The sequence below is a fragment of the Lagopus leucura genome, unplaced genomic scaffold (genome assembly GCF_019238085.1).
Source record: "Lagopus leucura isolate 7727_CA_CO unplaced genomic scaffold, USGS_WTPT01 Super-Scaffold_100004, whole genome shotgun sequence".
NCBI classification, from domain to species: domain Eukaryota; kingdom Metazoa; phylum Chordata; class Aves; order Galliformes; family Phasianidae; genus Lagopus; species Lagopus leucura.
In genome coordinates, this window is record NW_024962264.1 from 17,067,380 (window position 1) to 17,093,476 (window position 26,097).

The 26,097-nt window shown below is 38.0% G+C and overlaps 1 protein-coding gene across 3 annotated transcripts in view; it reads left to right on the plus strand.

The window, feature by feature from the left end:
• The window catches only part of GRID2 (glutamate ionotropic receptor delta type subunit 2), a 685,707-nt gene that overhangs the window by 523,306 nt on the left and 136,304 nt on the right, over positions 1-26,097 (plus strand). For all 3 annotated transcript variants that reach the window (XR_006178913.1, XR_006178914.1, XM_042871543.1), the window contains exon 9: positions 21,438-21,539. Coding sequence is in view for 1 of the 3 variants with exons in the window: in XM_042871543.1 (XP_042727477.1) it covers positions 21,438-21,539 (102 nt within the window). In the remaining 2 variants the exon portion in view is untranslated. The remainder of the gene's footprint in view (positions 1-21,437; positions 21,540-26,097) is intronic.

The following is a 26,097-nucleotide window of genomic DNA, read 5'->3' on the forward strand; positions in this document are numbered from 1 at the left end:
AGTTAGCAAGGTCAGTCTCACTGCTATTGAGGTATATAGGAGTCACACAAGTTCTCACACAATTCAGGGGGTCAGCTCAGGACTGAATTTGTTGACTAAGGATGTCACAAACTTCTGAAAAGGCAGAACATTTTGGTTCAGAAGAGAGTTCTGGATACTACTTTTGAACTGTTCCATTTGAAACTTAGACCTGCAATTGCATAATCAAATACTAGTGTCACTTCGTATTTCTAAAATTTTGCTTCTTTAAAATTGTGATAGGTGCTTATAAGGTTATATTACTAGCATCCTAATGAGGCAAGGTAGCTAATGTATGCCAATTTAGAGAATGGGATTTCAGATACTAAGTTAAAGCCCAATTGTTGGAATGCCTTAATATGCCTTCCAAACAGAGCAAATGATGTAATTGTTGGGAACAGTCAACAGGGATTGACCGTCAGTTTATCTTTGACAATGAAACTGCTGTGTGTTGGACAGCACTGAGAGAATATTGCAAGAAAAAGGACAGTGTATTTTCTTTTTTGTTTGTTTGTTTAAATCTTGTCATTACCATTGTGGTTTGACCTGGAAAGCAGGTAAACACCACACAGCCTTTTGCTTTCCCTCTCCTATTCCTAGTGGGATGGGGGAGAGAATCAGAAGGAAAAAAAAAAGTATAACTCATAGGCTGATATAAAAACTATTTACTGAGACAGCAAAATAAGAAGAAAAATGAATATTTACTATCATTTTATACGTGTGTTTATTTATAAGTGTTGTCTACATTGTGCTAAAGTTCTCACTGGCAGTGACAATGGGCAATTGAATAGCTCTTCTCATGTGAAAACCGTATTAAGGAAGAAGAGAAGGACTTATGTTCCTCATAGGTACGTAGGCTTAAAAAGCACAGTAAAGGGAAATTCATTTGTCTCATCACAGCTGTCAACATTTTACCTTTGACTATATATATTTTAAGAGTTTCATTATATTCCTGCCGTTTCAGAAGTAGGAGTGTGAAGTGGAAAGGGAGTGGCGATTCTTTAATGTGACACTGAAGATAACGTACTCCTTAAAGTCTAGGATGGGTCATAAAAAAAGGCAAACTATGATCGAAGGGGATAATGAAGGTTTATGAAAAGTTACTGAGCTTTCAATGAGTTAATTGGATCCAGAACTGCTAGGCCAGGACCTCGTCTATCTTTTGTGTTCTGCCTTGAGTGTTTTTTGTGCTTGATATGGGACTGTGGGAAGCTCTTCATCGCTGCAGATTTCTCTGACAGGGATCTCATAGGGGACTATAGAGAGAACAAGAGAAGACTTTTCTGTACTACAGAAGAGGCATCATGTTCATCTTAGTACTTCATTAAAGATACGTGATGGTGGCTTCATTACAGAAAAAAAATTCCTCAATCTACTATCAATTTTTGCTTTGTATGCCTAATTTCCTTGGGTTTATAGGCTTCACTTTATTAACATAATTGGAATTGAGCAAGAAAAAATTGTAAACCATATAAACTTAATTCAGTTAGTCATAAATCTTAAGAAGGTAGCTGATATATCAGCAGTAAGCTTTAGGAACAGATTTGTGAGAACTAGCCAATTTACACGTTGTGCAACACGGCTCTGAGCCCCAAGGGTTCTGTGCTGTTTTTTTTATCTATGCATTTGATACACTTGCAGATGAACTCCGACTGTATGTAATCCTGCAGATGCAATGAATTTTACTATTCTAAAGACATGCAGTTTATTTTCTGTCGTCTTCTGTTTTTTTGATTATATTTTTTCTTGCATGGTTTTGCACTGTTGCACAGAAAGTGAATTTGAAATATAACAAATGCATCTGCTTGGCATAAGACCAGAAGGAAATCTCACCAAGATATTAAACCCTAGAGTTTAGAATTGCAGGTCTTGTGCTGTAATAATTTGAGGTTTTATAAAAGCTTTAACAAAAATATTGTTCAGGAGAAAGCCTCTCTGTACTCCAACTATTCCCATTCTTTGTCTTCCCTCTGCATGCCAGTTATTTCCTATGGAATTTTATTCTTTTTGCTTATGATTTCATTTCCTACTATGGTTTTACTTATGTTCTATGTCTTAATGCCAGGACTGACTTGAAGAGATTAAAACCTGCCATATTCTAGTTTTGCTGAATCCTGCACCTTGACAATACAAACAAATTGTCAGAAAACATAACAATTCATTCAGTGAAATAGTTTATTCACAGTGAATTTTTCAACCAGATTCCTTAAGAATTTGCATAATACAAAATAAAAATGAGCTGAGCATTCATGCCTGACAGGTCCAATCCAAAGATGACTGCAGTCACTAGACTCTCATCCAGTTTTTTGTGTTTCTTGGATTGAGGATCTGAGTGAAAGGTTTATCTGCTTGGGATATTATTTTAAAATAAATCTATTATTTAAGCAATTGTAGGGTTTCAGAAGTTGCTTTATCTTTTGTTTTTCTACATTTAAGGAAAGGTGTGGTGTTGTTTTTCAGGTGCTTATTCAGATTATTTTATGTATGTAGTGTTGATTTCAAAGTAGGAAAATTTGAGATGGGAGAAAGTACATATCACTGAGAGAGATGTTTTTTTCTTAGGTAGTTTATATGAGAACTCTATGCTCTACCAAGCAAGGAAAAAAAAGGAAAAATGACTTTTTGTTTTAAAGTGAAACAGCCTTACATGACGTTCAAGGAATTGTTTAATCAAAGAAATGAAACCCACGGTGTTGTTGGAGTTTTTTGGATTGATTAGTAGCAAGCCGTTATCTAATCTGCCAGGAACAACTTCATGAATTCTATGGAAATTTTCAGATTTTCAACGCTAACAACATCTATTTACAAGAGTGCTTCTTGAGCCATTGATTGAAAACAGTCTCCAAGAAGCCTGTTAAAACCTGAAATTCTAATTCTGCTCTTCTGAGCTATGAATTTAAGAGTTCTGTCCTGTTCTGTGAAAAAAAGAGCGGATTGGAGGGTTTTTAAGTTCTATATAATGCAAATTTTATGAATATGGTTTATCCACCTGAGTGGTAAAACAGTTAAAATGTGAAAATAGAAAACGGAGTTGTCCATCTGTCTTGAAAATGTTTCAGCTAGCATATAAAATCTATTTACAAAATATTTGTTTCTCTGCTGGATTGAGCTTCCTGTTCCATACAGTGTTTAAAGTAGGGCATGGCACCTTTTCCTTTTTCTTTTTTTTTTTCCCTTTTGGTTTTTTTTTTTTTGTTGTTGTTGTTTAACATTCAGAAAATTCTTTTCTACAGTTGTCCTTTTGAAAAGAGTTAGAAAAATGTTACCCTAAAGTCTAAAATAAATAATTAATTAATTTAGATCTCTGTCTGAGACCAAACCTGGAACATTTCCAGACAGAAATTGTTAAGCAAGTGGAACAATAGTAAGATGAGAACTTAATTGAGTAAGTTATGCTAAAATGTTAATTATCATAATGTGTATTATCATTTAAGAATGTATTTATAGCATTTCCAGTGTGCAGTGCTACTAAGAAATCAGAAATAGTCCAATTTATTTGCATTCCAGCTTTCACAATTCAAATGTGATATATGTAGGAGTTACGACAGAATTTATTATACTCTGAACAGACATCTGGCAGAGAAAACTTCAGCAGTTGTAGTTTAAATTGTTAGTATCAAACAAATGAAAGAAAAGGGTATTTTGCAGCACAAATCATAGGATGACCTTAATAACTACCAGGTAAGCCTCCATCTATGCTACCTGTCTGCTAATACATCAATTTATGTCGTGATTCTGTATTCTGGTCATTGTTAGTTATGAGGTGTAGTTATATTAACCTTTAGGCAAAATGGCTTGTTTTCCTTTCTAAAATTTTTGTCAAGCATCTTCAAGAAACAGCTGTCATTTGTAAAACTGGTAGATAACTAAAAAAGGAGTTGTCCACTGTAAAGCTGTGTGGATTAATTGATAAACTGGAATTTGAAGGATCAGAGTCTTATAGTAAAAGGCAATTGCTTGGATGGAAAGCACAGATAGAAATTGTTTGGATGAAAGAGATTTTAAAAACTGAAATTTTTCTTTACTCTACTTGGAGAGGTTTGCTTTCCCATTTCAAGGCATCAACTGCCCAAGAAGCACATAGATATACCCTCAGGAAGTACAATCTTAAGAGAGAAAGGGCCATCCTTCACTTCTCATTTAGATTATGCCTGGCATCTCACTGTTGACTGACTGGAAACCTGAATTGCGTTCTTCCTGTCTTCCCCTGATTCTTGGTTTCATTAGCTACGCTGACTTTTGCTTAATGAAATCTGCAAAGATTTTCCTTTCTCAGGAATGTAGTAGTTTGCGGTGACACAAAAGCTATTTCTTACAGATAAATCCTCTTTGCTCTCCTGTTCCCAGTGTTTGGTCACTCTAAACACAGAGAACTGCTTTTGCTGCAGCTTGTGACTCTTGCTTTTCATTGTCTCATTGGTCACCATCACTAAGCAATCTGTTTCCATCTTCTCTGTAATTTTCCTCCATTTGCAACTATAGTTAGCAATTAAGGTTCTCCTTCATCTCCTCCTCTCTAGGGTGAATAAATCTATCTTTTTAATAGCTATGTTCTCACTAATGTAGCCCTGGCTACAAGAGTACATACAATTAGAAAAGCCTGACTAAATTCAAGAAAACTGCCACCTTCTCATCCACTGATCCAGGTTTTCTCATTGCAGAAAGCAATCGGGAAGATGAAGTGTGTTTTGACCAGGCAATCTGCCAGCTTTTCTTCAGCACCATCCTATCCATCACATCTTATGAAATGCTTCTCAAAGGGATTTGTGTGATGGTCCCCCAAAGGAACAGAGTCTAGGTCTACCAGTCTGTTTTGCTGAGTTCTCTTCCTTATTCTTTTTTGAGGATGGATGTGATATTTACCTTCTTCCAGCCATTGTGATCTTTCAAGATCAGAGAACACAGCTTTGCAATGACATCCGGATAAATCACGTGCAGTCCTGTGTACTCTTTTGCTTGTTTAAGCAGCCCCTTATGGATTTTCCTGTGTCATGAATAGCACATCGTTTCGGCAGACTGCTGCTGGTTGCAGAAGCTGGAAGGCCTGGAAGGAGACCTTGCTAGTAAAGATTCAGGCTAAGAACTTCCCATTGAGCAGCAATGTTGTATTTTCCATAGCCTTCCCCATACACAGGGAACCCTACTTCCAGTAGTCCACATCCCTTCGTATCCTTAAATCTGCTAAATAAATATAACTTCACCTGAGTGCCATTTGACTTCTATCTGCTTTCTGTAGTTAGTTGTAGTTTCTGTAGTGTACTAATAATCAGTTCTATGTGTTCTCTCTGAAAGTACTGATCATTGTGTCTCTGTCTAGAGGTCAGCAGTTTTGGAAAGCAGTGCTATTATCATGGTGCTGATCTTGAAGAGATTATCTTCTGGTGTTGGTCAGTCTGGCTAATCTGTGTGAGGAGCTGATATTTATCCAGGCTGTGGTTTTACCTTTCCTGTCTTACTGGCTTTTTGGCTAACTTTATTTTGTTTTACAACTCCTTTTTGACCTATCTCCATCATAAGTAATCTATTATAACAAAGGCCAGTCAGGCCTACAGCGAAAAGGTTATTTCTTTTATAAGACCAAATAATACAGTTGGAGGCTAAGCAAGAAAGCTTTTTGTCTCAAAGGACTTTCATTAGTTTTCTGAGCCTGAAGCTTGTTCTCTCCCTGGACTATATCTCTTGTTCTAATAAAAGTTATTACTTCTCTATACAAGCCTAGCTTGCTTATAGAATTATACCAGCACAGCTACAATGACACTTCTATGTGAGCAGAGAAACAGAAGAAGCCCACATGACAGAAAATAATGCGTATGTGTTAGAGATATCTGTTCAATATGGTTAGTCTGAGCATGACTATACTTAGCACAGAAAAAGTTTGGCTTGAGAATTTGTTAAAAAGATATGTGCCACTCTGTGTGGTGGCTATCTGGAGGTGGGAATAGAAGATGCTAATGGATTAAAGGTGGGAATAGACAGGGTGGAGTGGCTTAAAGCATCAGAAAAATAGCATGTAATAAGTAACTGTAAAATAATATTGAGCTACTTAGCTACTAAAGTGAGATAATTGTGAATCCAATTAGTTATGAGAGGAGGACATTAGTGAGTGCATCATATTTTAACGCATTGTTTGTAGTACTCTGACTTCTCTTAGAATCACAGAACTGTAGGGGTTGGAAGGGATCACTGGAGATCACCTAGTCAGCTGCCCCCCCACCCCCACCAAAGCAGGTTCCCTAGAGTAGATTATACAGAATAGTGTCCAGGCAGGTTTTGAATATTTCCAGAGAAGGAGCTTTCGCAACATCTCTGGACGACTTGTTTTGGTACTCAGTCACTCTCAGTTTTCTCATGTTCATGTGAAGTTCCCATGTTTCAATTTCTGTCTGTTGCCCGTTGTCCTGTTGCTAGGCACCATTGGAAAGAGCCGGGCCCCATGCTCTTGAAACCTGCCCTCTGGGTATTTGTAAGCATTGGTAAGATCTCCCCTCAGTCTTCTCCTCTCTCAGCTTTCCCTTCATGGGGGATGCTCCAGGCTCCTTAATATCTTTACAGCTCTCCACTAGACTCACTCTCAAAGTTCCCTGTCTTCGGTGAACTGAGGAACCCAGAACTGGACACAGTACGCCAGATAAAGCCTCACCAGTGAAGAGTAGATGGGAAAGATAACCTTCTTCAACCTTTCAGATCTATATTTTTTCCTTTTATTATTTTTAATATTATTTTAAATATGATAAAGACTGGTTTGGGTGTGTTTAGATGCAAAGGGCTTGGACTTACTGCTACTTGTTTTCCTGAAGACATACTCAATTTCAGTTGTTCAAGATCTTCAAATATGCTACATACTCAGAATGACATCTACTTTGAGTGGGACTATCGCATGCTGTGTAATGCTTATTCTAAGTTACTACTAACACTTTCTATAGAAATTATATAGATTATATTTTCTCGGGTTCTAAAAGTGAAGTATTGAATTGATAATGGTAGATGTTCATACTAGAAACCTGATAGTCCTGTCATGAGACAAAAATGTTCTGTAAGTGCAATGTGTCCTGATAAATGAATTAGTGAAGTTTTCTGATTATTTAACACTCTGGAGAAACTGCCTGCAACTTCATAATGGCAGCTACTAGAGGATATTATGCTATGAATAAGTTTGTATATGAAAAATAGATGAATTATTCACTTAGTTTTATTGCATCTTCCATAGAAGCATTTTACTTTTCCTCTAGCTGTACAAAATCTCATTTGAATGAGTGTTTTTGTGCGATGAAAGGAAGCTGAGCATAAACCCCAGGTGTTGTACTAAAAATCGAGACATATTCAGAACCTATTCTAGGAAAAAATATAGTTGTTTTCACAGTTGTAGAGATAAGGTGGGATCATCAGCTAGACTAATGCAGATTATTTTCATTAAAATATGCTGAAATAGCCAAATCAAGAATCTAGCCTCAAGTGCCTTATACTCAGGTTCACAGTAGCAAAATATGATTGCATATTAGAAGTATAATGAAATGCAGGTAAAATGAATAATATATAGCTACTGTCAACACAGCCAATGAAAGTGTCTGAAGGGTTTTATTCAAAACTAATACTGATAGGTTAATAACTTGCCTTTATCTCTGCTTTAGACAATGAGTAGACATCACAACAAATGATAGGCTTTTTTGATTTCTTATTTTCTCTTCAGCCTGAAGTAGTAGGCTTACAGTGCGTTTACCAAGGGTAGCAGAAATAAAGGTTAGTTTGCCTGTGAAATTTTAAAATGCTATAATGTTTAGAAAATCAAAAGTTACAGAAGTTTCTTTTGTAGTCTCATGCGACCGCAATAATTTCTTCTTCTTTCTGAGTTTATCTAAGCCAGTAAAATTTTCTGTCATAATTATACCAAAGAGAACCCTCAGACAAGTGCAGTCCAGATAGATAAGAGTCAGCTTTTGAGGCAAGCTCTCAGCACTGAAAAGAGTTGTACCTTCTCTAGTGTGGCAGTTAACCCTATACTCTACAGACTGATGATTACCAGCATCTGCCCTGGTAAGGCCTCATCTGGAGTACTGTGTCTAGTTCTGGGCTCCCCAGTACAAAAAAGACAGGGATCTCTTGGAAAGAGTCCAGCGGAGGGCCACAAAGATGGTGAAGGGCCTGGAGCATCTCCCCTGTGAAGAAAGGCTGAGTGAACTGGGTCTGTTTAGCCTTAAGAAAAGAAAACTGAGAGGGGACCTGATCAAGGTTTATAAATATCTAAGGCATGAGGGGCAGAGTGATGAGGCCAGACTGTTTTCAGCAGTGTGTGGAGACAGGACAAGAGGAAACAGACATAAGCTGCATCACAGGAAGTTTCGCACAAATGTGTGCGAGAACTTCTTTACGGTGAGGGTGACAGAGCACTGGAACAGGCTGCCCAGGGAAGTGGTGGAGTCTCCTTCTCTGGAGATGTTCAAAAGCCGCCTGGACACCTACTTGTGCGACCTGGTGTAGGGAACCTGCTTTGGCAGGGGGGTTGGACTCGATGACCTCTGGAGGTCCCTTCCAACCCGTACGATTCTGTGATTGTGTGATCTGCAGTGAAAATCTTGGAGCGTGCACTGGAAGACAGTTTGTTGAAAAACAGGTCTCTGGTATTCTGTTTCTTGGCTGTATATAGCATTTGAAGAGATAATATTATTTTTAAGTCACTTTTCCAGTAACTTCTCTCTTCTCTTCAAAAGAAGCTTAACATGATCAAACTAGGCTGTGATCCGACAAACAGTTGGACTGTGCAGAGTGTTAGAGCATTCTTAAACATTTTCTATTGCTCAGTAAGTGGTAATATAGAGGAAACTGCTCAGTAGCTATCAGGCAGGTGATGTGAATAGAGTTGAAAATTGGGAAAAAATGAGAACAAAGTGTTTGATTTTATGGTAATTGTAATTAGAGTATAAAGCTCCAGTAAAGGGGTTTTTCTACTAATGCATAAGGCAACAGAGTTCCTACTTCAGATGTCATACTAGTCATATCAAATGGGGGCTGCTGAAAATGCGAAACAGCAAGCGATCTGGTCAAATGGAGTAGTGTAATGCACCTAAGAAGATAAGTTGAGTCCAGTTATTGATTTGCTAATATAATTGTAAGATAGGAATTTCTCCCTTCTTGAAAGTAGTAGATTCTTTCAAATGGAGAGGTGGTTCTTAAATTGATATTTTCCTTTGAAATTAAATCCTGGAAACATAGTAGCAATGAGCAGAGTAGAACTACTTAGCTGGTTAAACAGTCACTGCTGTATATGCTACAACACGATCTTAGAAGGAACCGTGCAATATTAAATCAACTAAAACATCCTCAAGTACTTTGAACAATTTCAGCGTTGTGTATGCTAAACACAATCTCGTGTGGGAATATAGTCTACTAGGTAACAGAATTTCCATCCTTTTCAACTTAGATTTATCGTGTGTTTCTGTAATTTTAATTACTAAGATATATTACTAAAGTATTTTCTGTGGCAAATTCCAGTGTCATTAATGATGTGATTTTCATTTGTATTAAAATGTATTTTACGATTCAGCTATTCTAGAGAGGGCTTATTAGATGCCAAATAATAATTATAATAAAAATAAATATAATTATAATTATAATTATATAATTATATATTATATTATATTAATATATAATATAATATCGTGTTATCTTGCATTCCAGAATCATAGTAAAATAATAAATATATATTATATTATTATAATTATAATTATAATTATTATTATTATTTGCCCAGGGAGGTGGTGGAATCACCGAGCCTGGGGGTGTTCAAGGAAAGGCTGGATGTTGTGTTGAGGGACATGGTTTAGTAGGACCTATTGGGAATAGGTGAACGGTTGGACTGGGTGATCTTTTAGGTCTTTTCCAACCTTGGTGATTCTATGATTCTATGATTCTAATCGGTCAAGCTATGTGTTATTATTTTTCACACAAATTTTTATTTAAGTATTTTACTATGCATTATATGCCATTTATAAGTTTATGATGGGCAGATTGTTCTGACAAACTTATTTACCATAATAATAGCAAATGCTTATATTGTATGAAGCAATTAATTTTTAAAATCACAATCAGGTGGTCCTTTTAGTTCTGTAGAAGAATCTATTAGAAATGTTTATTCTTTATATCCAAAAATTGGGGTTTTCCTATGCCAAAATCCTTCACCTGCCAGTTTGGTCCAGCTCATGGATAAAGCAAAGCAACTGTTTTTGTTAGCACTTCTCAAAGATTTTGTGTCTAATTACCAGAGCATCCTTTTCAGGCCTCCCCAGTGTTTACTGTGTTGTGTTTTTATTTTTTCAATACTTGTCATGGTTTTCTGATTTTTCATTTTTTGCATTCCACATCATAACATCATGTATTGCACTGGGAGTTGAAGTGTTAATGCTCCAATTGTGGGTACCTGTCCCTGTACATCACAGAAGTCATGGGATCTGCCCTCTCCTGGTTGAGCTGTCACTTACTGCCTTGCAGGGGGGGTGCTGGAGTGTGCTTTCCGAGCTGTACCAAACTTCTCAGCTTTGAATTGGTCTCAGGAACTTTTTCTCTCTCTCCTATTTTTTTTTTATTTATTTATTAGTCTCAATTTCAATTATTATTATGTATTACATCGTGTTATCTTGCATTCCAGAATGTAGTAAAATAAGTAAAATAAGTAAAATAATATAAGTAAAATAGTAAAATAAGTTTTCCTCCATAGATCGTTGCTGCTGTTTTTTTCCTTCCTTGAGCCTAGCTCTCATCTCCCTACTCCTTTTCCCTTTCCCTTCCCATTCTGTGGGGCCAGAGAGGGCCCAGGGGTCTACTGGCCCTGTTCGTGGGCATAGATAGATCTAGTTAACTCCATGACAATAGTAAATAATAAACATGTAGAAATATTTGGCATTTTTACAAAATAGTGTCTTGAATGTGTCGGAACTTGCTTCTGGAAGATCTAGCTGGGGTCTGGCTACTTTTTGGCAAAGCACTGATTAGCAGTAAATACTTGAGTTCCAAACTTGCCTTAAACAACGCGTTATGTAATGCATGCAAATGTAACGTCAAGATTTTAATAGTTTGTCTATTGTATAGTCCAGCTTTCAGCTGTGAATGCTGTACACTGCCAGTAAGAAAGACTGTGCAATCAGAATTACACTTTACCTGGTGGCCTCTGGGGTCACTGAGGGCATCAGAAGGCTGCAGGAGCACAGGTCTTACTTGACGACAGACTTTCTTATAGGCAATTATGTCCTGTGGTATGTGAAAGAAAAGAAGCTGAATGTATTTTCTGTGTTGAAGGTTGGTGCTGTTAGTTAGAGAGGAAATTGCTTTTGGTTCTTATCAGTTTAACGTTTGGTTATCAGTGTAATAGTTCTGTCAGGGGCTTTAGCAAAGAAGTAAATACATACATAATTTTAGTAATGGTTTATTGATGCTAAAAAAAGGCCTGTGCATTTGGAGCTGATATCATCTGGAAGTGAAAATATGGGAAAGGATTATCTGGACCCCATGGTGAGACAGATCCCTGGTATGACACAGTGCCAAAACCCTAACGCTGAAGGTCTGCCTGTGCACTCTTGGCACCTGCCTGACATTTATTAGTGTGGCTGAACGTGTGTGTTCTCATTGCAGTTGCATTTCATGGGAAAACATATGCTTTCACAACCCTGGTGTCGGCCATGACCATCTTCTCAAATTTACACCCAGCCTTTCTGTCTGTGGTGTGAAAACACCCTTTAGAAGAAGAAGATGGTACTTCCTTTAAAGAAGACAGGAGACTGCCTATTAGCTGTGGGTTTTATCCACCAGGTGCATTTACACAGTCCAGGCTGTTGCTTGGTACAAGTACTCTGCTTGATCACTGCTTCGTAATGAGGGAGTGGGTGAAAAATTCCACTCCACAAACTTCTTTACCACCAAGTTCTCAAAAAAATACGATCAAATACTTCACTTGTAATACCTTGTCCATAACGCACTTCAAAGCAGTGACATTAGCCATACACCCTGTGAGCAGGGGTTATACTGGAATACTGTTTTCTAACATATCAGTGATCAAATGTTCTTTGATTTTCTAGCCAGCATCAAGCTAGTAAGCCAGTGACATATCCAACTTAGTAAGCCTCTTTATTTTTTCTGCCAACAGGAAAAATAAATCTTGGATTTTAGGAGTGAAGTATTGATCCGTGTGTAAGCAAAGATTGTTTTAATCTATGCATTTCTCATTTAAGCATCACAGGAACCTGTGGAATCAACGAATAGCAGTTTACTGTCTAGTGCTGTGCTTGTTGCACTGCCATGTTTATTCTCTGTAGCGAGGAACTTGAAGGCTATTTTCCAATAACAGCTTTTTCACCAAAGGTTTTCATTCTTCAGACATTTTCAGGAGTGTTTTGATACATGCATGTAAAAATATAAACGAGTTAAGCTGGCAGAAGTTTCATGTGAATTTCTTGTTTTCCGTCAGCTGAGTGTGTTCACGTTATTTTTTGGTCAGCATTGATGCTTTGTGAGCAGGTATTTTATTGTTCATGTCCCTAGGAATCATACTGCGCTGGCATGTGTGAGTAGGAGATGTAGGAATAGGAGATCACATCGTTCTTTGTACTACACTTAAGGAGGACTGACAAATTTTTCCGTGCTGCACAGAGAGTGCAAACTTCTTTAAAGTGGCATAAGTCTGAAAAGCTTCTAGACAGGTACAAATATGCTTTAAGATAGGTATATCATATGGAGCAGACAGTGGAGCATGTTCTCATACTACCTCTGTACTTAATCCTTTGTCTCTCACATTGGTAATGAGAAGTGAATGTGTGTGAGAAGATAGTGAGTTGCATGTGCTCTTTAGAACAAAAGTAGTATAATTTCAGCCTTTCTGAGGCCTCATATTTGGCAGCTGAAAGAAGTGTTTTCATGCCAGTACATCATCGTCTTCCATATATATATATATATATATATATATATATTTATTTTTATTTTTATTTTTTTGTCTGTCTTATTCTGTATCTCATTGTGAAGAACTTCATGGAATGTCAAATATGTTAAGCATAAGTTTGAAAATGAGGTAGTTTTCTCTTCAAGGTTTTCAAATGATATATTTGCATGGTATGTACATTCTAGGAATATTTGCCATGCTTTACCAAGTCCTGCAAAGGCAACTCTTGTTTTTCATGCATCATGAAAACCAGTGCAGGAGTACTACCCAGGGAGCATTGATTAGCTCAAATCAATACAAATATGTCTGCTTGTGAATAAGTAGCAGTGGAGTTTTGTGTCATTTAAAATCCTTTAAAAAAAAAAAAAATCCTTTTCCAAAGGAAAGGGAAGATTTCCATATGTTATATCTGAAAAAAAATTAGAATTCATAACATTTTGCTTCATATGAAAAGATAATCAGATGTAGAATTCATCGTGCAAGTAGTGGTATGATAACCTCCTTTATACTTCAAAAACAGGGCTAAAGAGGTAACACTGAGATCCATCTGGATGTTCTGTACCCTCACTGGGCCCTGTGCATACTTAAACGCATCACTCCTTGTCAGCCTTCTTTAATACAAGCACAGATTTCTGTAGTACACAGGTCTATATTGCAGGTCTGTTATTTAGCTCCTGGGCTGGAGCCTTTCTTTTTTCTTGCAGCTGGAAGAGCAATGAAACTGATGCTCATTTCAGAACTGACTCCCAGACCGCTAATTCTGTAGTTACATTCAAAAGGAGTTTTTCATTGTCATCCAGAAAAATCCTACGTGCTTCCCCGCATGCCTGCTCACCACACTGACTGCAATGCAGAGTGGAGATGTCCAAGTCACTTGGTGCCAGCCAGCACTCTGTTACGGAAGCGAGGTGTTCAAGTCTGGCCAATTTGCTCTGCTCTGAAAGATTCCTTTCTGTGGTTTATTGGACCTGCTACTAAACCCACTTCTCTCTAAGTAAGAACCTGTGAAACCCACAGAATCACAAGGTTGGAAATGACCTGCAAGATCATCTAGTCCAACCACCCTCCCATTCCTATTAGTACCACAAGCTACTGAACCATATCTCGTAGCTCCTCATCCAGGCGCCTCTTGAACACTGCCAGGGATGGTGACTCCACCACCTCCCTGGGCAGGCCATTCCAGTGCCTGACCACCCTTTGAGAGAAAAAGTTTCTCTTAATGTCCAACCTAAACCTCCTCTGGTATAACTTCTGGCCATTTCCTCGGGTCCTACTATTTGCCTGGGAGAAGAGGCCAGACCCTTTTGCACCACAACCTCCTTTCAGGAAGTTGTAGAGTGCAATGAGGTCTCCCCTGAACCTCCTCTTCTCCAGACTGAACAATCCCAGCTCCCTCAGCCGCTCCTCATAAGGTTTGTGCTCCAGACCCCTCACCAGTTTTGTTGCCCTTCTCTGGACATGTTCCAGGGCCTCAATGTCTTTCTTGTAGTGAGGGGCCCAAATAAAATAGTAAAATAGTGTTGGGTTTGTCTTACACTATTGCAATTTTGATTCACTGTAAATGCAAAAAAATGCAAAAAATGAAAAAAAAAAAAAAAAAAAAACCAAAACACTGCCCCCAGAATTTTTAAGTCCTGCAACAGTGCAAATACATTCCACTATGTCATAGCCTTGCTAAGAAATCAAATCCCCAAAAAGCATCTTAGTGAGCTGAAGGAAAAGCTGAGAGTCTATTGAATGTTCATATGCTATCAGGAAATTGATGAGAAGCTGAAATGTGCATTGCACATCTTGATATTTACAGTAGAGAGGGAGATTTGTGCAGTTCAGTGAAAAATAGCATTTCTCATTGTTTGCTGCTGATAAGGCTTGATCAAATGTTTTTCAATGGTACCAGAGTCCTATATGTCATGGTGTAATGTACTGAGTACTTTCCTCTTTGATTTCGTAATGATGTAGGGATGTATCAGCATAGAATGCAGAAACTTCAGTTATAAATCTATTTACTTATTCTTTGCTTTATTTAGAACTTGCACGATTTAGATGAAAGACTTCTGTATAAAATTTCAAAATTCTTAATGAGAAAGCAATTATATTTTCCATTTGAAAATCAAACGGGGTGTATTTAATCTGCCCACAAACCTGAGTTTAATTGGTATTTTCAATTCCCTGGATTAGTCCAGACATTGGTGAGCAAACTTTCCATGTGTTATGACAACGATATTAATGAATTTTACTCTGACAGCATAAACACGTATGTTGGGGGAAGAGTAATGCTTTTTCTTTATTTGGAGGAGGAAGGATGTCATAATGCCATTTTAAGTTACTTTATATTACCTAATAAACTATAATGAGGTGGTAACATTGTCTCCAGACAGCAAAAAAATACTGTTAAAAAAAAATACAATGTGTTTAAGTAGATGTTAGATTTAACGACTGGTATCTTCAGTGAATTTTTTTATCCTTCTCATCTTCTCCTGTGCACTGTGTTTTCTTGGTGATATACTGCCAAGTCAGGTTCTATGATAATGTCTGGGTGTTTACTGGCTTCGCTACAGCTGTTGACTGAAAATTCCAGCTGCCGGCCACTGCATTCTTACCTCAATTTTCAGCAAATAGAAAGCAAAACTCACCTCCTTATAAAGGTCATTTTACCATTCAAAATACATTTGAACATGCTAGTATCTTGTAAGCATGTGCTTTCTCTGTAATATGGGCAGTGGTACTACACCACTAAAGAAATACCAATGCTCTCCCTGTGAATGCATGGGGTCATGGCAATCCCCAGGCACCACTGGGATTTCCAGGGGAGATTTTACTGGGTAATTGATAGTCGATCTATCAGACAGCAAAGGGATGATATCTAGGTCAAAGAGACTCTTTTGACTGTGTGACTTCCATCAAAATACAGAAGCAGTGGGAAAGAGATTGCCATCTGATCCCTTAATATCCCTGTTTGGATCTTTGAGGAAAAGGCAAAATAAGTATTTTGGGGAAAAGGAGTGATAAAAATTTGAAAGAGGAAAGCAAGGCCATACTTCAATGTATTTAGTTAAGTCCTGTGTCCATCATAACGCAAGTGGGGGAGCGGGAGGTGAGGGGAATTTTCCTGGGAGAGGAAACTACCTGAGAGAAAAGGAGATTCAAGGGCTAAAGAGAAAGAAGGGGCACAAACTGATTGAAAGATAAGTCAAAGCAGGATGAAGTAAAAGCAAGAAAAATCTTAGGTCCCTTTACCAATCCAGGAGAAAATCTAGATCCCTCTACCAATCCAAAAAGGTCATTGGAAACACAGGAGAAGATCAAGGGAAAGAAAAGCAGAGAAGAAAGAAAGTGTGCTGGATATATACAGCGAAATTACAGGAGTAATTGCAATGCAGGAAAGAGCAAGATAACTACAGGTTATGAGCTGCTGGGAAAGTACTGGATACACACAGAAGACCTGAGAAGGAAAAAAGATGTTTTCTGAAAATAAAAGAGAAGACAATTAGTAGTGGGAAATGATGGATTAAAACCACCAAATTTCAAATGAAAGGAAAGGTAGTAACAGTGCAAATAGGCTAGAGATGAAGGGTGTAAAAAAGGGAGGGAACTTTGCAATGACACCACTAGCTCACGGAAATGGTTCATTACCTTTGAGATGTTGTGATTTATTATGCTTTCCAAAAATCAGACCACTAGAGTTCCTCTGGAAACTTGGTCTAAGCACTGAGCTGTCCTTCATAAGCAGAGTGCAAGGTGTGAGAGCAGTTACGTAGTGTATGCTTTTTTCTCCCTATATTTGTCAATGGTGCAAAACTTTCAGTTAGAATTTCTGGCACAAGTCTGGGTGCACAAAGCCTTGAGAAAATACTAAGTCAAAAGCTGGAAGGAAAACAAACAGCACATTACCAGCAGGTAGATTTCCATTAGCTTCTTTATTTCTGTTCAAAAAACTGAGGAGTTTTGGGCAAGCTCCAAAGTGAAGCATTTTATTAGCTGTGTTATTTGATTGTGTGCTTTGGCTTTGATGAAAGAAATCCATACTTAAGTCTTTTGTGCTTGTCTATGATAGGCTAATAAAACAAACTGAGCACTTGGAGAGCTGCAGTTATATTCCTTGAGGCTCTGAATTTAAAACTGAACTTGTGTGCTCACATGCTCCTAACACATCTTGAAAACAGTAGAGTGAGTCTAGGGGCGAGTCATTCCTTCTAGTCCAGAGACAGAACAATAAAACATGCAGTAAAAAGTAATTATATAGCTTCCTTACACCGAATTTAGCTATTACAAGTGCTGCTATACATTATACAATTTGTTAAACACAGTATTTTCTATTGATTCAAACAACTTATTATTTGCTATTACCTAAGCTCCAGTGAGGTTAAGCACATCCTTCCAGCTAACCATATGCATTAGGAAATGGTTGTGGAGAGCAAAACCAGTCTTCGTTTTTTTTATCACTGCCAGGATTACCAGAACACTGATTAACCCATGGCCACCAGACATTTTACAGATGTGGCTGACTGGACATTGGATGTTTGCTGGGGAGCTAAACTAATAGAACTTTACTCAGGTAAAAGAGCGTCTCCCTCAACTTTTGCTCGCAGTATCTGAACAACAGACAAAATGCATATTTTGTGGCTTTTCTCCTGTGATTTGGTCTCTGATTTCACAGTTACTCAGGTATATTAAATCCCAAATGAGACAAGAGTTGTAGTGGAGATGTTAAGTCACAGCCTGAAGCAGCGATTAAGCACCTGGTGGGAAGGAAGGGCCAACCTGGGGGAGCTCAGGTGCATACAGTGTACCTAAGTGACTGGCATGGGTGGAGCCAGGATGCACCCCTTCCCAGACCTCATTTAAACATTGGCAGTAGAGGTGGTGATCTCTCATTGGAGATGCCTGCTTATCTGAGGCCTTTTAAAGGTGAGCAAATTTTCTCCCTTTGTTTTCGTGTCTGTGGCTGCTACGTTTGGGCTTGTCCTCCTTTGCTGCAGTTTTGGTTTGTGTCATCCTGCTATTACTGCTGTACTTTCCATCATGTTAGTATTACAAGAGTAATCAGGCGTATTCTCTGCAAAGCTGTCTTCATATACTCCTACTTGAATTTTGCTTGAAGTGGTGTCCAACAAGCTTTGAAAATGCTGAATCCACCAGTCACACAATAATAACAGAAAAGTGTCTTTGTGATTTTTTTGCTGTGTATTCCATTTTTGAGTCTTCCCAGAACACCTGGAATTTAGAGTTGAATGCTGTCTCATGAGAGGTTTGTGGTATCTCTTCTATTTACTTGAATTTACTGTATTTTGAAATGGAGGTGGGTGTTCTTAACAAATATTTCTTCTCCTGCAGTCCTAACTCAGAAAATATCAGTTCCAACAGCAGGTTGGACCAAGGTGAAAACTGAGAAGAGCGTACCAGAACTGCAGGCAAGGAGGGTGGTGTTTGCACAAGCAATCAGCTCTGATATGTGCCTCTAACGGAGCAGCTTATTAGAAATGCTCTGTGGAGACCACTGACACTGCAAATGTTTTCTCGTACTCCTTGTAGTAGAACTGACATCTTGTGAGCTTTTTGTTTGTTTGTTTTAAAGGAGGCCAAGGAAATCAAGGAAAAAGGAGCGATACTAGTCTTGGCGTCTTAATTGATTCTGGTTGCACGTGTAATGATTTTCTATCTTTCATATTTTCTTTGCAACTTCTCTGGAGTGTTTTCTACTCCTTTGCAGTGTTGCTGTGTACATGCAGTCTGAGTTCAGACTGGTTCATCTATATTTTCTGTTAGTTTAACCAATAGAACTCCATAGGATCTCAAGTAATTATCATCAGTGTGCATAAGTAATGCATTCGCACCCATACACTGGTTTCAACTATTATGTGTGTCTGTTCTCAACTGTGATCTCACCAGCCCACCAAATTGTCTCAATTAATTGACAAAATTTAAAGCTTTATGTCACACTGCCAAAAGAAGGTGGAAGCTCAAGGATGCTCATGAGAGTCCACCGATTTAGTACAGAATATTTGAATTGTGTGTTGGAATGTGGAAGCTGGGGAAAAAAATCTGCCTATGAGCTCTGTTTTGGAGACACTATAGACTTTAGCATGCTGAGTTCTGTATAAATCTGTGTCTGGAAACTGGAAATATAATATAGATTTTTATAGATTTATATTGATTACAAATTATGGACCTTCCACACGCATAGTTCATAGAGGCAAAAATTTCTAGTAATGAAGCACCTTTGTTAAAGGAGGTCAAATTTTTGTCTTTGCCAGTGAAAAAGCAGAGGCAAACCCTCACTAATGATTATAGTAGCAGGGGTAACAAGCTGGGAAGTGGGATGAGATTGGAAACTGGAAAGTAAATGAGGCAGCTCACTGTCAGCTCTTCCATCTTCATCATTTTGCATCAGAATGTAGCGGAGTAAACACTGTCATTTAATTAGTAGGAATTTCATCTGAAGTACAAAGCAGTATAAATAGCTAAATTTACGTGGTACGGAGAAGACAGGTACTGTGCTCAGTAGCTGTCCATATTCTTCTACACGGATCAACTTGAATTAATCTGAGATTCTGTTAAATCTGTCAAATCTAGTCTCTCCTTTCAACTCTCAGAGACAGAACAAAAGGAGGACATAAACATAGCAGCAGATATTTTGCAGAAACAGCAAAGAGAGAGGTAAAGCTGTAAAGGAAGCCTCACAACAGCTCCCATCTTGCTGTTTCAGCAAAGTTAGCATTTGCTTTAGCTGCAGAGACATGCTGAACTTGTCATCAATAAATGTTGATTCATTTTTGCCTAATAACAGTAAGCAGCTCCCACTCAAAATCAATTTTGACTTTACTGGCACGGCATTGCACATTCGTCTCCATCATGACTGTGCTGCATAAAGGAACAAGTGAACTGGAAATTAGATGAACAATAATTGAAAATGAAATGTGTCATCTTAAAGGAAAACTGCTAAATTTGTAGCAATTGGTTACGCTGGTTTTTTTTTTTTTGCTTAAGAAAGTAAAAAGATCCAAGCTGAAAACTTCACTATATTAATATGTACACATTGATGTATGTAACTGAAAATGGACTTTAACCTCAAAAGGATACGAAGGTTCTTCACAAAAGTCTGGCAAAGACTGTACGGTATCCATGGTAATTAGGCTTTCAACACATTTGGATATGCTAATTTGAACCAACTTCTAATTAGTGTCTTGATGTGACTGAGAATGACAGTCTCTGAAATAATTTTGTGTGCTTTTATTCTGAACTTAGTTTGTTTTCAATGTTTCTAATACGTAAATAAACAAATAAAAATGGAGACTGAGGAATACTTTGCTTTATAAGTATGGCAGTGATTTATTCCACACAGTGTACGGTGCCTAAATATACAGTACATTCACTGAGCACTATTACTGGTAATGCGCTAGAGCTGTTAGATTTTTCATCTGAAGCTGTTGGACACCTCTGGCAGAGGAGGAATGAGGATCTGGAACATCAGCGATCCCTCGGTACAACCGTTAATAGCTAGGAATGATGTGGAGGAGGTACTGAGTAAGCAGAACTGACTCTGAGGTCTGCTGGAGTCAGTTGTTCTGTTGGTTTTTGAATTTAATGCCGATATTTTTAGAGGCCAGATGAGTTTTGCATTGTGTTTTAAAAATGAGACTGGTGATGCTTGTACATGTGACCAACAGATGAGTGGCCAGTTAATTAATTTCTCTGTATCTGAAATAATCATCTACCTTCACGTAAGAATGTAGTGAAGTTATGCTTCAGAAAATAAATTAGAGTTCATTATCTACTGATCAGACTAAAAGGATGTTAGTCTTACAGATACCCCTGAGCTGCTTCTATCCGTAGAAAGCCATCAGATACGATAGCATCGGGGCAAAGCATCTCGTAGCTGCATTCCTTCCTCTCCACTATCTGTTGGAGTCCTTTCTCAGCACTCTGGTGTGCCTATGTGTCTTTTTCTTAGTCATCTTTAAATGGAATCTTTATCCTGGCTAAAAATCACTGCTATTTCATTACCAAAGAGCAATATAAGTTTTAATTAAATGTAGTTAATCCCTTTTGTTAGAGTTCCACTAGGAGCAACAGGCTGGAGCAGGCAGCACATTGAAATTATGGTCGCTATTATTTCTCCAATTAGCGTATCAGTGGAAGTCAGGTGGAAGTACCTTTTTTTTTTTTTCTTTTTTTACAGCCTTACCACATTTCAATTATTTTCTATTAATATTCCTCCACGCAATAAATTCTTGCCGAGCGCTTCAAAAGCAATAAATATTCCTCCAAATGCTGGATTCTGTCATCCATTACACTCTGGTATTTAAAGGCACAAACTGATATACCTAATTGCTTCATTTGGAGTTTAGAGATAAATTCATGTGCAAACCCTTATCCGACTTTCTGTCCCATTGATTCTAGAAGGAATTCTGTGTATTTCCTACACTCCTGCTTGAAGGTGCCTGAGAGGAATGCGCGGTTTTATGGGCAACGCGGAAATAACCTCTGCCTTCTCTTTCAGCTTGGCTGCTGGAATCCCATCACTGGTCTGAATGGGTCCCTAACAGACAGGAAGTTGGAGAATAACATGCGAGGAGTGGTTCTGCGAGTGGTGACTGTGTTGGTAAGCAGTGATGTTCTTTGTTTTGCACTACAAGGAATGTTTATGCTTTGTCTTCTTATCAGAGGGTAATTTGGAAGGGTTTTTATTAGGTACAATATTTAACCCATTTTTATTGAGAATATTTTCAACAAACAGGCGCCTAACTTCTGCATGTCAATACCAGCGCTAGGGAGTGATTTCCACCCAAGTTTTTAAAAAGTAATTTAAAAAAAATCAGAAAATTTCAATTCAGCAGGTGAACCAAATTTACTGTAACCCATTTTTCTTTTGCAGGTGCATTCTAAAGTAGATAATGCAACCACATGAACTGATGAAGTAACATAGAATGCTCTGTTAGCTACAGTTCCCTAACTCATGTAGCAACTTGTAGCTTTACTGTTGCCATGCCAAACTGAGTATAGTCTGACACAAATTGTTGCACAGCTTATAAGCTAACAATGAAAACAAAAGGCAGATGTGTGAAGTTCAGTGCGTGTCCCATGCCAGCTCAGGCTCCTCTCCTCACGTGATGCAATCACGTTTCTGCTTTGACTTTGTTGACAGTTTAAAAGCGCAGCTAACGAAAACACTATTACTCTGAATTCTACTCTGTTAAAATCCACTAAGTTATTGCTTTTCAAACTGACTCATCTTTTATGTAGAGCGTGCAATTAAGGCAGTATAGGAGGAAGATGGTAATGGCTCATACTGGCTTCATAACAGAAACAATTGTTTTAAACTGTGAAGCTGTGTGTGATCACTAAGTGCTATCTAGACAAAATGATCTGTGAAACATGCTAGAAGCTGAGGTTCATTGAGTTTTATTTGGTAAAGATGAGAAGCAAGGAGCATGTTAACTGTGTAACAATTATTTCTAGACTCCTCCAATCTTTGGATGCCCACAGGTATTACCAACACCCCAGTGGGTGCCAGAGCATTATTTAGGGTGCTTACCCTACAGCAGTTGCTCTTACTGCTCTTACAATGAGTGAGTAAGGGTTACTCATGAAGATACGCTAGTGTGTAAATCTTGTTTTGATTTTAGAATTAAGACACACCTGTCATTAGCATATCACTACTTCACACGTAAGTAATGTTAGATGTTGCTTGTAAACGTTGCTTTAGGATAAATCTATATAGCCTTTACATGTTATTAACCTTAGCTTGGTTCCCATCTTTATTCACACAGCTTATAGCAATGAATCAATTAAGTTACTTTTACTGGAGTAGAATTGAAAAATTGGTACGGTGTTTGGAATTGAGTCAAGTCCTAGTCGGGACAACATGACGCTGAGGAAATGAAGCAGCAATGTATTCATAGTTGTTTTTTCCTGTTTTGAAAATTAGACTTGTAGTCCCTCAATTTCTTGGTATTCCATTGGATCTTAGAAAAATCTGGTCACCAAAGACATAAGCAGGAATGCCGTTAGTATCTATTTATTTTAGAGCAACTATCAAATGGAAGTTGCTTTTAAGTCAATTTATCTTATGAAATAGAATAATTCTTTCAAGTTATAGTTTGATCAAATGTTTGCTTTGTTGAAGTCAGTGGAACTAAGAGGGCTGCTCCAAAAGTAATGCCTCCTATTTTATTATGTTGATCTACAATGAGAGATGTGGCTGTTGCCGGTATGGAGTGGAGATTGAACCTTCCTGCCAATATTCCCTTATATTTTGTTGTTGAGCAAGAGATGGCAGCAGAGGGGCAGTGTGACAAAATAGTGTTTGACACAGAAGTGCATATGAAGCAGAAATGTGTCAACGGATAACTCCCCACTGATAAAAATAGCACCTGCTGATGTTCTTTGCTTGCTGAACATTTATGGACAGTGGACTTGAGCACAGTGAGGCGATGGATGATGCATTTCAGTAATGGTGACAGAAACAGAGGGTCTCTCTGTTGGTGCAGATTTTTTCTGAGTGGAGCACACAGGCTCTTATCGTAGCTGGCAAAAATGCACAGCTAATGGTGATGACTGCATTGAAAAGTAGTGTTTTTTTCTAGCTGGGAATTTGCTCTGCCAAATGGTGTTCTTGTGTTCTTTATATCTGTTGTGGCTTCCGTGAACATAAATAGAATGTGTCATTTTTGGAGCAACGTATGCAAATCGAAACACTTGTAATAGATGAAAGCACGGTTTTCTTTCGGGTTCACAACTGCCCTGAAGAATCTGGGTAGAAGGGGGATTTCACCCTCTGACTTTACTTTAGCAGTGAGTTTGTTTTCATCCTTCCTTTTCCATCCTTTTTTGAGTTTATAAACTCTCACTTTTTCTTAAGCAGGAATAAGAAACAGTTCTTTGTGTTTTATTCTGGGGAGAACTGTAATATTGTCTGCATATACGCAATTTTATCTCTTGTTACATTTGACTTGGGTTAGCACCTTTCTGCACTTGTAGAATAGGTTAATTTTATTTGATGATCATTTTCTTCTGTCTTGAACTGACTGTCCATGTGAAACCCAAGTTTGAACTTTGTTAGACGAGCTACTTCTGAGTTCAAGTAACTTGCTAGTGAATTTCTGTGAAGTATTCTGAGATTCAGAAGTGGAGCTCGGTGAAAGGTCAGAATAATAACTCATACCCAATAGAAAGTGTTCTGAATGAACAATAATCTAAGTATAAGTGTAGCTGGATATCCATTTTGGCAATTTCACTGTATCCTCCTCATTTTCAGGTGTTCGGTTTTATCTAATGGCAGCTGGAATAAAACAGATATTCTCCTAACATCGTTTTACTAGCTGTGGCAATTAATGAATTATTCATATGAATGTTAAACCATCAGCAACAAAATGAGATTTGGCCTGTTTGGCAATGAACAGGCCAACAGGTGTTCACAAAATCATGTTTCAAAAATAAGCTCCAGCTGTTTGAAAAGGCACAAGTTTTAAATTGTGTGTTTTAAAGAATTAACAACTTGCTGAAAAGTACATGTGTACAGTGCCTTTTCTGAGAGCGTGTGAGGCATAACTTGCTAGAGATGTGAAAAATTACATTTGAGACTTTGGAAATGGAAGATATGGCAACCAAACAGAGGTATGCATTTTCATATCCAGATTAATCTGAAATGCGGGTGGGAGGAGGAAAATTATGGGGGCGAGCAATGCTGAGGTATCCTTTGTCATATCTCTGCACATATGATGTCTTGCTTGCTACTACTTGCTTTGCTCACAGAGAGCTAGATGCGCTAGAGGCGGGTTGGTGACCCTTGGCTCCAGGTGGGCACTGCAGGAAACAAGAGGGCTGGTAAAAGCATAGACAAGCGTGGGAGAAGTAAATGATATAAATGCATCAGTGACACTTGGGAAAACATTCTCATATATGGAATAGGTTAATTCTCAAACAGTGGCATTAAGCGCATGACTGTGAACAAGATTAAGTAAGAAACAAACCGGGAAGAGGACAGTATCTTTACGGACGTGAGCTGGCAGGAGGTCTGCATCTTTAGTCCCTTTTGTCTACTGAACTTCCTACTCAGAGAAAAGTGACGCATAAGGCTAAGTCCTACTTCTAAAAGCTGAGGCTGTCTTTGGGAGTTGACCTCCAACTCCGCTTTTAACAAGGTGACAAAAGTTCTTTAAAAGAAGCTGCAGCAGCTTTCAGAATGATAAGAAAAAAGAAAGGCATGAAAGAGATGAAATAAGACAGTGTATGCGTAATCAGAGGAACAGAAAGTGAGAAGCAATGGAGGACTGTGCATCGTAGTGAATGTTAAGAATTATTACTTGACCACCTTCATCAGCAATAGCATTTATGTTTTAAGGGAAGATATTTTACTTTTGTATTGGCAAGGGATAAATCCTTCTTTCCGCCACTCAAACTCACAGGCATAAATGGCCAAAAGTAGTATGTAATGTAGTTTTTGTAGTCTTTTTTAAAATCTCTAAACGCTGTAACTTAGTAACGTGTTTGATATTTCCCTTATGTGCTATAATTCAAATATTTCAAAATGATCTCCAGTTTTAGATTATGTCATTGCTAGTTATAAAAAATGTGTATTTTTCTAGTCAGCAACACTTCCCCGTGCCTTGTGATTTTTTTTCTTCCTTTTTGTTACCCATATATCCACCTGCGGAAGAAAGTTGGAAAAAAATGGTTCCTTCATAAACAAAGACATGATGAAAAACATGCAGTGAAATGGTAGTTAATTATGGCAACAGCGGTAGATGTGTTCATTTCATCAGTAAATGAATCCATCCTTGAAAGCATCAAGGGTGATGATGTGTGATATAATTAGGCACGTTATTTACTATTTTTCTTAGCGACTCTAGGTTTTTTTACTCAAAAGCAATCATTCCATATTACTTACTGATGAGACTGGCTTGATCTCTTGGAAAAGTCAGTCATTAACAGCATGTCTTTGTGCGGAGCAGATTTCCAATTTGTGAAGCTAAGGTCAGACTTCAGCTCAGCATTTACTGAAACAGAAACTTTGACCCTTTATTAAAAAACAAATAAACTGCTGTTTATTATTACAAGTGTTAGTAATAGTGTGCTCATTTCTAATCTAAGGAAGATTAAGGAAAAAAAAAGTCTTTGTAAGTGTGCTGGCCACATCTGTATTTTTTCTTTCCTCTAAA